General features: G+C 38.9%; 1 protein-coding gene across 1 annotated transcript; it reads right to left on the bottom strand.

The window, feature by feature from the left end:
* Positions 1 to 3004: 3004 nt before the first annotated feature.
* LOC143861209 (putative methyltransferase PMT9) lies at positions 3005 to 12870 on the bottom strand. Its single transcript, XM_077372145.1, has 7 exons — positions 12387 to 12870; positions 11324 to 11488; positions 11033 to 11215; positions 9894 to 10488; positions 5749 to 5861; positions 5409 to 5629; positions 3005 to 3632 (listed from the first exon to the last, which is right to left on the bottom strand). Exons 1-7 carry the CDS (start codon positions 12639 to 12641, stop codon positions 3317 to 3319), a joined length of 1848 nt encoding a protein of 615 aa, XP_077228260.1. The 5' UTR covers positions 12642 to 12870; the 3' UTR covers positions 3005 to 3316.
* Between the last annotated feature and the right edge of the window lie 250 nt (positions 12871 to 13120).

Here is a 13120-nt window from a genome sequence, read left to right as displayed (position 1 = left end):
CTAAACAGTGGCATAAGAGATTTGACAAGGTTTTAGTGTCAAATGGTTTTAAGATACACGAGTCTGACAAATGTATATATAGTAAGTATAAAGGTGAAAAATGTGTCATCATATGTTTATATGTAGATGACATGTTAATCTTTGGTAGTGATATGGATAATATCATAAGAACCAAAAAAAAAATTTCATTAAACTTTGATATGAAAGACATGGGTGTTGCTGATATGATATTATGTATTAGAATCATAAGGGAAGGTAGTAACCTTATTCTTACCCAATCACATTATATTGAAAAAATACTTAGGAAATTTAATCACTTTGATTGCACACCTTTTTCCACACCTTTTGATTCAAGTTTAAGGTTATATCCTAATACTGGTAGGTCTATATCTCAATTAAAGTATGCTAGTATCAGAGGTAGTTTAATGTATGCTATGACATGTACGAGACCCGACATAGCATACGTAGTTGGAAAATTAAGTAGATTTACTAGTAATCCTAATAATAATGCTCACCGGAATGCCATAAATAGAATATTAAAGTATCTAAAAGACACTATAAACTATGGGTTGTCATATAGTGGGTATCCTTTAGTGTTGGAAGGATACACAGATGGTAGTTGGTTAACTGAGAGTGTTGATCATTCATCAACGAGTTGATGGATATTCACTCTTGGTGGGGGAGCTATCTCCTGGGCTTCTAAGGAGCAAATCTGCATAACTACTTCCACCATGGAAGCAGAGTTTATTGCAATGGCCTCTTGATGTAAAGAGGCAAAGTAGCTGAGGAATTTGCTAATAGAAATTCATATATGGCCTAAAGCTATGCCGTCGATATATGTGCATTGTGATAGTTAGGCCACACTATCAAGGGCATATAATCATGTGTACAATGGTAAGTCCAGACGTATTGGACTAGGCATAGTGTTATCGGACAGTTATTTACTGATGGACTAGTAACTATAGATTATGTGAGATCAAGCCAAAACTTGGCTGATCCATTAACAAAAGGTCTTGTAAGAGATTTGGTGTTAAAGACATCAATGGGGATGGGTCTAAAGCCAATAACCAATGATCACCAATGATGGAAACTCAACTCAACGCTTGAAGAGACATCAAGTCTTGAGTTCAATGAGCCCAAGCACATCATATGGAGTGATTGCAAGCACTGTACATTATATAAATGACATCCCAAGGGAAAGTGCATGGTACCTGTAATGTGTAACATATGAGGTTGAGCATTTGAGCTCTTAATAGGCTTGTAACCAGGTTGTTAGGGTGCTATAGTTACAGGGCCACTCTTAAGCCTACCTATGTGAGTGTGGAAGTGGTGCCGCTTCCTATGAGACAAGACTAGTCTCTAGAGCACTCATGAAACCGAGATACAGACACATGGCCAATACACGTGTCGGCTTATAAGAATCACCTAAGGAGATAAATTTCTTATTTGTGAAACGTATCCGGTTGACCATATAAAATAGCTAGTTCAAAGACACATCTACTACGCAATTCTGGTCAACTTTGATGTGTTCTCACTAACTGAAGATTCAAATCGCACGATACCTTCATTTATGCGTAAGAGTTCCAAGTATGATGAGATAACTTTTGACTTTGAAAAGGGTGAGGGATTGTTAGATTTTGATTTTCAAAATCTTACTTTTTAGGTCAAAATGGTGTTTTGAAAAAGTTTTCTAAAGATGTTTCGGAAAAGAAAAACTTTTCTTTGAAAAAAGTTACTTTTTGCAAGAGAGAGAGAAGAGTGCAAAAGTAGTGGGAAAAGATAGTCCCACATTGCTTTGACAAAAAGATGGAGATGGGTTTAAATAGCTTTACCCAGTTCTCTTTAATGTTTGTTGCACAATGGGTCTTAGCCATAGGTGGAACCGCAGGACAGTGCGTTGCACCGTCCGCACGGAGTGGGCAATGGGCTATAGCGCGCATAGTGGCGCTTTATTGGTGCACGCCGCATCGTAGCGAAGAGCGATTAGAGCCTTTCATTTTTTCAGATCTAATCTGGGCCGTTGGATCGAGATCGGTCTAATCTGATGGTGATCCCAAGCGAATGCAACCCGGACCGTAGGATCGCGCTCGGATGGTTCCAACGGCTAGAACTGAATGAAGATAGATCTAGTGCGTAGGATCGTGGCTAGTGGATGGTGTCTGATCGGGTCTAATCTGGACCGTTGGGTTGTGTCCATTCAAGTCCAACGTTCCAAAGGCGATTGGGTGCAATCGGAGCCATGGGTTGATGATCGGTCGCGATCTAGCGGCTATAGGGGAGGGCGGAGGATTTACACAAACCAACAGTCACTCCAAGATTGACCCGAACCGTAGAGTTGAGATTAGACGTGATCTAAGGGTTAGAATTCAAACCCGCTAAAAGAATGCCCATAAAGGGTGTTTTTCAACGTAAAAAACACACCAGAAGCTCTATTTAAAGAGCAGAAAACGCCCAAAACAAATACAATTCGGAATCTGGCTTTGCATACCCAAAATTATTGATTCCAGTAACTTTTTACACTCATTTTCACTCTCAAAATCCCCTACAAACTTTCTGTTTATCAGTTTTTTGAAGTTTCTATCAAGTGCACTGTTGTTTTGCAAACACAGTCATTTGGGTCTCAAGTACTAGCAAAAATTCAAAGGTGATTCAGGCTTGATTCCGTTCAGTGCAGAATGTCATCAAGCAATCAGGAACCGGGCTACATTGTATTTTGGAGGCGAGTTTGTGATCCCCTTTGCACACTACTGGTGGGAGCGAATATCGTCTTGAGGAAAGCGTTTACGTGCCTTGAAGCATCTTCTTATCATCTAATCTTCTTCTCAACCACTACACCAATTTTCTCGAACAAAGTTTGGCAAAAAATCTGATATGTGCAGCTCAACTCGCTAGAGATAAGCTCTGGGCATTCAAGTTTCATCCTGTGGACTGTTGTGAATGATTATAAGACGGGGAGGGAGATCAAGAGGGAAGAACTGCGGGATAATCCAGTATGAAACAGTCATACTAAAGGTTACATGCAATTCTTTTTATAAGAATATCTTAGCTTTGGTGTTTCACACCAGATCATTCTATATTACTCAGAGACAAAAGAAAATGAACAGGGTTAAAGGTAAAGAACAGGACAGGACAGAGGCAATCAGATTAATATACTATACAATGGCAGATTTAACACCACTACGTCATATAAAAATCCTAAAAGAAATGCAAACCTCATTTGATCATGGATCGTCAGCTCTGAATTGCACTGAACCATGAGCAGAGGGGAAGATTTTTTCTTTAGCGCTCCGCCTTGACTTAAAATTTTTAGAGCTAGTCACAATATTTCTGCACCCTCTTCCCATAACCGTTTTTTCGCAATCATCACTCTTTCTTCACCCGAGGAAAGAGCATCCACATTTGGTTCTACTTCTGATGACCAGTCATCCCAATGCAATGCGGGCAAAAACTTCCGAATGTAGTTTATAGTAGAGGGTTTGTCTCTTAAAATGACAAACCCGAGTGGTCTCATCATTCGATCCATCTCGATGAGTAGATCCTCTATGCTACATCCACGCTTAACAATCTCAGAAAATACACTCCAAGCATGAAGGAGATCATAGGTGCGAGGATAGGTAGAAAATGATTCGCACCTGTACTTACATGCAGTAGATGTAAATATTGAAGTTAAAATGCTGGAAGAAGAACATATAGTAAAATGCACAAATAAATTCACTTAAAACTGTGAAAATATAAAAACAATATGTATTTAAAGTTTTTTTTTTTTTTTTTTTTTAAGAGAGAGAGAGAGAGAGAGAGAGAGAGAATATGTATTTAAGCTGTGTTGTACTTATTATTAAGTTGAATGAAAGAACTAAGACACCATAAACTATCTATTTTCTCTCTTCTCTACCTCATAGTATTAGATTTTAGCTACTCTTTTCAGTATCATGCCAGCACCAATATGTATGGATCCATGTATGCAGCTAGTTATCATGACTCATACTTTATTTTGCATAATGGATCCCGGCTTATAATTAACTCTAATTGTCGTGGTTGGTTGCCAATTGAGAGCAGCATAGCCTTGACCATCTTTTAATAATAACAATTGCATATATAGTTATTTGATGTAGTGCAAATTGCATAAATTTTCCATGATGCTTATAAAAGCCTAATTTGAGGCTGCACAAGCAAAGGTCTCTAAACCATATAGATGTATAGGGGCTCAACCAAACCTAAACTGGACATTCACTACCAGCTAAGACTTGCTATGTAGACTCTCTTGGTTGAATTCTCTCGTAGCTCTCTTGGTTTTTTATTTGCCTTCATATATACTCCTCGACTTTATCCTTTCAGCAGTCCTTGAACCTTCTAAAACAAAAAGAGAAAATGCAAAACAGCAACCAGTCCTAGGCAAACGAGGATACTCAAAACAAATAGTAGCACCAAATGTTTAGGATGGACAGTGGAAACAACTAGCCCAACCGTCCACTCTAGAGACACAAGGTCAAGCCTCAAAGAAATCCAGCCAAATAATAGCCAATACCCTTTATAATAACAGTGAAAAGAAGGGCATAATATGTTCCCACTTCCCATGCTTTAACCCCTCAAAATGTCAAAAAAACCTAGTCAACATTAACAATTAAAAATCTGGTGAAGGCATCACACTCCGTAGAAATATTTCTCCCATGCTACCAATATAAAACCAAATAGTCAAGATATCAAGTACCAAAGAAATCATGCCAAATAAGATAGCCAGTAACCTCTATAGTCATGGTAAAAGAAGGGTATAATTTGTTTTGATGCCTTGACCACTCAAAGTGGGAAAGGAAAATCTTCCATGCTCAATACTATGCCCACTAACAGTATCGAAACATAGCAATAAAACCATCCTACATTAGGCCCCACAAGCTATCAATATAATTTCTGGCGATAAAAAGGGGCCCCAATATGATCATAAAAGGGTCCCGATATGATCATGTGTTTTACACGGTCATAAACCATCTAGCCATCTAATTACATCACACAACCAAAGACCAGCGAATTAATCCACATAGATCACTTCATGAGTCCCTGCGACCCCATCCAAAATCAAGCAAACTTTCAAAAACCAGTTTGAGATACTATGGACTTCATTAATTTCTCCACAATTCTGCAATTTAATGAATAACTTTGTTAGCCTTGTGTGTTGACAAAATTATTGGGAAAACATTCTTCAGTCTTGGTTTTACTATTTCTAATTAGATTCACCAGTGATTTTGGCGTCCATAACTCATTTTTTTTATACAGAATGACTGCTTTCCCAGGGATCTCAGACTCGTAACTACCAAATAAATAACCACAATTTCAGATAGCAACTTTCAAAAGGAAAAAGCATCAATGAGGAAAATAATACACAAGAAGGAGGTGCTACAGAATCAAATACGCACCAGTCGTGGACAGTTCCAATTAAGCCTCGATCATAAATTATCTTCAATTTGCTAGACTCGTTGACAGGAATGACATTCATGACCCATGCATCTTTATCTATAAGGGAAGCCGCAAAGCCTCCAAGGTTTGAATTCATATCCATGATATTTCTGAAAGAGTTCTTCTCCATTTTAGATTTCATTTGCTTCCAATATTGGATCGCTCTAAAGTGCCAAACCTCCTGCATTACATACATCTCTCTGAATGATAAAATTTCATAGAATGAAGAGAGATAAAATCTGAATGATTGGAGAATCAAGCACGATATAGCAACACCCAAAGTAAATACCAGAAACTTACAGTGTCCTCCTGATATTGTTCAGTACTGATGCCAAGATCTTCTAGGCGTGGTGGCGGTGTTGTAAGCCTTTGTGGCCATGGAACCAGTCCACTGCCTTTTCCCCGATGCATCTCTGAACTCCAAAATAAAGAAATGTTTAAGAATTAAAAGACAATGGAATAACATTATTTGAATTGAAAACAAAAGGATATGATAAAATTCGTGGATAATTTAAATGTACCATGTACCCATTTGGGAAAATCTAGGAATTCCATTACAGCCATGATCATGCTATTTATTAGTTAGCTTGAACATAATACCAGTTTTGAGACAATATGCCGTTTTCCTGGATAAAGTGAAATGTGAGATAATCCTAAAGTTAAAAACATTGATTGATGTTGATACTTGGTGAACTAAAAACACTGCATGGATAACAGTCCATATACAGGATGTGATTATAGAATCGTCTCTGGAAACCACACAGGTTTACGAAATTTATATTTATATTCTTAATGTTCATATCTGTTTTTCCCCTGTAATATTTGCAGTATGACTATCAAAGAAAACATGAAGGATAAAAAGCATGAGTCTCTATGCATCCCTACAGAACCATCGAAGAAGAAGCTAGTGTGTTTCTGATTGGCAGTTTTGATATTCTCTGCAGTTCGTTTCCATAAGTCTCTGGGGAGCCTGAGTTTCTTCATTGGAATGGATGTCAAGATTTTTTTTAAAGATTCAGCGTCTGAGGAAGAGAAGAGGAGAGGAGAAGTTTGGTGTAGCCTTTTCATTTCATTTTATTTTATTGTGTGGTGTGGGGCGGGGTGGGGTGGAGGGGGAATCCATTGCTTGTGTGTGGGTGGGTGGGGGATCCAGTCACATTTTTCTTTTAAAATATTAGCAAACTTAAGGGGAGTTTTAGGGGCCACAACATATTTAGTTGTTTTGATCAGTGTTTAAAAACTCGCACTCCAACTCGGGCAAGGTATAATCAAGTCGACTTGGGCGAGTCAATGGTTGAGGCAGACTATTCTTAATTAACTCAGAAGGGTCAAAGAAGTTTTTATTGACTCGATATTGCTGAACTCGGACTCAAACGAGAACTTGGCCAAGGTGAAAAAAAAACCTAGTTAAATTGAGCGAGATGATTGACTCGTGGAGTTTTTAAGCAGTGGTTTTCATTGGCCACTTGTAAGTATAATTCATGCCACTAGTTCAACCAAGGAGTCAATGGTTTTCCTTTCTTTTCTTTTTTTGAATGGTTCAAAGGTTTTCCTTTTAGGAGTATTTACGCATTTTATAAGTTGTTTTAAGTGGCTTTGGAAAGCATCGTGAATTCCACAAGTTGGGTCAGTTTTACTTGTTTTGGGGTTTGTAAAGGAAAGTTCCTAAGATAGGATAGGTCCTTATCAGTTGTCAGATCTATGGCCATTACCAGATTCAGGGTATACGAGGATGAGAGTCAACTATGTATATTGCTTTTGCTAGGTTTTTTTTAGGAGCGTTTTTTTAGTAACATTCCTATAACGTATTTGGGCCTTCCGTTGGGATATGGTATTCCTTCTATTTCGCAATGGGATCTGGGGATAAAAAGGGTCGAACGAAAGCTAGCGACTTGGAAGAAAAAATATACTTCTCTTGGGGGAAGGATAATTCTAATCAAGGCTGCACTTGCCAACATGCCCGAGTACTATATGTCTCTCTTTAAAATTCTGGCGAAGGTGGCACAAAGAATAGAGAAATTGCAGCATGACTTCCTTTGGGAAGGTGATGGTAACGCAAAAAGGACTAAGCACCTTCTCAATTGGAAAAAGGTCTCAAAACTGAAAAAACACACGGGACTCGGGATTGGAAAGCTAAGGCTGCGAAACAAATCTCTAATGGGCAAGTGGTTGTGGCGCTATGGTATCGAATGAGAGGCATTGTGGCGTTCCGTAATTGCCGATAAGTACGGGAAGCAAGGGGGAGAATGGAATGTCAGGGGCTCAAGGGGAGGAAGGAGCTCTGGAGCTTGGAAATCAATAAGTTCTACTAAGGAAGAATTTGAAGCCCTGGTGCGATTTAAGGTAGGCAGGGGTAATGAGGTTTCATTCAGGATGGATTTGTGGATGGGTGATTCACGGCTATGTGATAAATTCCCGTCTCTTTTTTCTCTAGCGGTCAATAAGGAAGCCACGGTCTCAAGTTATATGATGAGGAAGGCAAAATCCAGTTTGATGTTCTGGGATATTAGACTCCAAAGAAATTTAAAGGACGATGAAGTGGACTGTCTCACTGTCTTGCTCGATATTTTAAATTCACACTACTGTTCGCCTACTGAAGATGACAAAAGAGTGTGGATACCCAAAACTGATGGTGACTTTTCCGCACAATCGTTTTTCTTCTCATTGAACAACGGTGCCAAACCAGCGTCATGGCAAGCTTGGATATGAAAATCATCGGCCCCGCCAAGAGTCAACGATTTTGCCTGGACGGTGGTTCACAAAAGTATCAACACTTGTGATCGTCTCAAAAGGAGAAAACTACAGATGGCTAGCTGGTGTATATCATGCAAACAGGTGATGGAGACACTAGACCACGTACTACTTCATTGCCCTTTGACTTCTCGGATATGGACGGGCATGATTCAGTCTTTCGGTGTATCCTGAGTCTTCCAAAAATCTATTCGGAGGGTGTTGATCAACTGGACGGATGGACTTTTCGGAGAAATCGGCCAGATGTTGTGGAAATTCCTCCCATACGTTATCATATGGAACATATGGAAGGAAAGGAACAACCGGATCTTTGAAGAGAAAGAAAAGCGCCTGGAACGGATAGGTATTGATCTTATATCATGGACCAAAAATATCAAAGGGGTATCTTACGGAACAGGCGAAATATTGCGGAATTGGAAAGCTATCATTTTGGAGAGGAAACTTGTGGTAAAGAAAACTCCAAAATGGGAGAATCCTCCAGCGGGATATTTGAAATTGAATTTTGATGGCAGCTCAATAGGAAATCCCGGTAAGGCAGGGATTGGGGGAGTTATCCGGGACGAAATGGGGCGAATTGTAATGTCCTATTTGGGCCCAGTAGGGACTTGCAGCTCAAACGAGGCTGAAGTGAGGGCCCTTTTGTTTGGACTCGAATGGTACTCAATGACGTGTTCAAAACGGCTGATTGTAGAGGGGGATTCCTCTAATACGATCGTGTGGGCTACTGATAATTCCAAAGCACCCTGGCAGCTTCACTGCTTCATAGCGGAAATTAAGGATTTGGTGCGCTCAATACAACCGGAGAATAAGCATAGGAGACACTCGGCAAACGAATTGGCTGACGAATTGGCGAAACATGGTGTAATGTTGAAATTGATGGTCATCCATTTTGTACCGGAGGCCTTGGAGAATAGGGCCTCTTAGCATATCTTTCCAATTTCTTTTGTATTATTGCGATGTAATTGGATGGTCACGCTATTTGCGGTGGAGATATCTTGTCCCCTATTAATAAAAGTCAATTTTCAAAAAAGAAAAAAGCTCCAGATCAGACTAAAGTATTCTAATCTGAAAATCTATTGTTCTCACCTTTGATTTTCTGTTTTACATTGTTTTCTCTCAGTTTTCAGGAGGGTTTGTGTGAGCCGCTGCATCACATCCTCTTTTATGGGCACACTGTTGTCTATCATATGAATTGATATCAAGTAGATCACTTTTCAACTATCATGGGCTGTCGTGGGAGAGGCAAATTTTTTAGAACTTTCCCTATATGCCTTGAATTCTCCCATCATAGCATCAGCTATCCCCACCAAACCTGCATAAGTGAATACGCAGTGCAGGTGAAAACCCGGACATAGGTTGAAAGCCATTGTGATCTCATATCACACGCTCGTCACATTTCATACTAATCTCCTATGATGTTTATGGACTGAATTCAATATCTGGAGCATGTGTTTCTGTAGATGTGTCGTTGTGCTAACTCTGAAACAAATGGTTGAGTAGCAAACTAGCAATAGTATGGAACTAATAGATCTCATTTTAATCCAAGATGATCTATCATATGGCAACTGAAAGATTGGTTTCTGGAACCAAATTAAATAAACATAAAAACAACATAAGTAGCATAGAATTCAACATTTTATCAAGCTATCTACTCATTTCATCCAGAGTTATTTTCCAATAATAAAGATACTTACTCTTTGAGTAAGGTATGATGCATGACTTCATGGGAACATTCCAAGATGCATCAGGATCCTCATCAGAACTGCACAAAGGAGGTTGAGTCCCAGGGTTTCTTTTGAAGTAACAGCCGTTAGTCAATGGCTTCATCCATATGACTGTCTGATCTCTCTTCGAAGCAATTTTCCAGCACATCCTTCCAAGAAGATCACTTAAAGCACTCCAAATCCTACGGTTCTCTGGATCTTGTGCATAGGCTTCAGGAGAAGAGTACACAAAATAGCCTCCCGGCCTCAGCAACCTATCCAATTCTAACAAGAGAATCCCATCTCGCTGAAGCCAATCAATCCTGCAACGAGAGCAATGAGCCAACTCAAACGAACGGCTAGGATATGGAAGCCTCTTCGTTCCTAACACACCAAGGGTTGACGGGATTCCCCTCTCTAATGCAAATTGGATTTGATTCTCATGAACATCATTAGGTGCAAGGGACATTGCAAGAATGTTGAGCGGAAGAAGGTATGCCCCAAAACTAGCAACCCCACAACCAACATCGAGGGCATTCCGAATGTTCCCACCATTGTTCAGATTATCATCTGGAAACTTGAGCATCTATTGTAACAAAATAATTGGAACACTTAAAAGGCAAATCATAAAAAGAAAATCATGAAAGTGTAAAATCAGAAGATAAAAATCTGATTTCTGGAAACTTGAGCATCTATTTTAACTGTTGATTAAATAACACCAACTCAAACAGCTTAAGCTTTTGGCGTAATTGGTTGTTTCACATTGTATCAGAGCTATTGCATCACAGCAGGTCCTGGGGTCAAAACCAAACAGCTCCTTGATATTAAAAACCCGCGTGAGACCAACCCCAAAGATGGGCCGCACGTGATGGAGAGTGCTGAAGCATAAATGATTAAATAACACCAACTCTAACAGCTTAGACCTGTTCGTTTAAGATTATGACAACCGATTGTGACTTGTGAGTCCAAAACCAATTATTGGGACTCAAAATTAAATGAACAGGGCCTTAAGCTTTTTGATTAATTGGTTGTTTTTAACAAAAATAATTGGAACACTTGAAAGACCAATCTTAACAAAATCATGAAAGCGTAAAATCAGAGGATAAGAATCTGATTTTCCAGAAATGTACCTTTGCAAGAGCTGTAATGTACTTATCAGCTCCATGGTGAAAATGAGTTCCCCCTCCAGGAAAATTAATCGTATCCCCATTCACAACCATCCAGTTCTGATCCGACTTCTCGGATGCGAGATGTGTATGGGGTATATTCGCCTTCCAGACTTCATTCTTACTCGCAGGCCATCTAATCGGAACCTGAAATTCTAACACATACTCGAGAAGTTCCCTACCAATATAACTAAACAAACCCTACCAGGTATCGAATTACTTCAAAGTGAAATCAAATCCGAAGCAATTGCTAACCTTATAACCAAGCGGGGGAAGTATAAGGCAATTGTAACGGCGGTCAGGAGGAGGACAATGCCGCTCATAATGCTCCATCAAGCTTAAATTCAACTTCAATTTTAGTTGGTAGATGAGGTTTCTATCCAAACAAGGAATTAGCTCAGAAAATCTGAAGTCACAGACCTAGAAAGAAAGAAAAAATCCGTCAACACCGTCAAGAGTAAGAACAGAGGAAATCAAACAAATTTCAGAGAATCAACTATCATAATGCTTCATCAAGCTTAAATTCAGCTTCAATTTGAGTTAGTAGATGAGGTTTCTATCTAAGCAAGGAATTAACTCCGAATATCTGAAATCACAGACCTAAAAAGAAAAAACAAAAAAAATCATTTCAAGACCGTCAAATGTAAAAACATAAAGGAAATTCAACAGATTTCCGAGAATCAACTATCATAATGCTCCATCAAGCATAAATTCATCTTCAAATTTGAGTTAGTAGATGAGGTTTCTATCAAAGCAAGGAATTAACTCTGAAAATCTGAAATCACAACCCTAAATAGAAAAAAAAAAAAAAAACCATCCATTCAACACAGTTAAATGTGCACGCCGTTAGATGTGCAAACATCCGGAGGTTCTTCCGCATAGGCGCAAAATCACCTTAAAAAGAGCGACCTAGTCCGTGCCTCAACTCGCGGCATCGAAAAAGGTGTCATCTAATCATCTTTGTTTCTGTTTTTCACAGAAATACAGGTACGCTATATTTATATTTAGAGGAAAATTCTATAACAATCACAACCCTATATGGAAAAAAAAAAAAAAATCATCCATTCAACACCGTTAAATGTGCAAACAGAGAGGAAATCAAACAAATTTCAGAAAATCAACCATCATAATACTCCATCAAGCTTAAATTCAACTTTAATTTTAATTGCTATATGAGGTATCTATCCAAGCAAGGAATAAACTCTGAAAAACTAAAATCACAAACCTAAAAAAAAAAAAAAAAACATTTCAACACTGTTAAAAGTACAAACAGAGGAAATTCAACGAATTGTAGGCAATAAAGTAGTCTGATACTTACAGGTATGCTTCTTGCGACATCGAACTGATCTTCGAAGAGATCGAAAGCTCTACCATTTTCATCAAAATCGTCAGATTTAGAGATGAATTTACCAAAGACGGAATCAGTTGCTTGGCGTTCTTCATCTGAGGTGCTGAGACCGGGAGCGAAGGAAGATCCGTAGTAGACAAGAATCAATCCGAGAGAAACTATGAAAATGATGAGAATGGAGGATATAAGCTTTCTGCTAAAGAAAGCTTCGCTTTTCTGCTTCATTTTGGGCTATAATTTTAGTTTCAGGCCATCAATAGTTGGGGAAGGAGAGTAGAGACTGTGAGTTAACATTGAGATATATATACAGAGAGAGAGAGAGAGAGAGAGAGAGAGAGAGAGAGAAAGAGAGAGGACATTTTGGGAATGATATTTGAATAGAGACAGCAGGAGGACGAGCCTTTTTCTTGTTCCGAGTTTTGGTGCAACACTAGCTTGGTCTCTTTCTACTTTATTTATTCTTCATCATTCGGGGTTGTTTGAGCCTCCTTCAATTTATACAGGGAGAGGATATTCTCACCTACTGATAAATCCGCACCCACTGTAGGATGATCCGCGCCCCTAAGCCTGCTACAATTCACGTTAGAAGGGTGCGGATCATCCTACAGGGGTGCGAATTTATCCTCTCCTTATGTTTTACACTTTTCAAAATGAGCTGTAAGATGTAATTATGAAAAGAAATGTAAATAAAAAAAATGAGAGAT

This window comes from Tasmannia lanceolata, unplaced genomic scaffold (genome assembly GCF_043159265.1).
Source record: "Tasmannia lanceolata isolate RefF3 unplaced genomic scaffold, GAP_Taslan_0.1 ptg000037l, whole genome shotgun sequence".
NCBI classification, from domain to species: domain Eukaryota; kingdom Viridiplantae; phylum Streptophyta; class Magnoliopsida; order Canellales; family Winteraceae; genus Tasmannia; species Tasmannia lanceolata.
The sequence above is the reverse complement of the archived record's forward strand: the minus strand, read 5'-3'. Positions and strand labels throughout refer to the sequence as shown.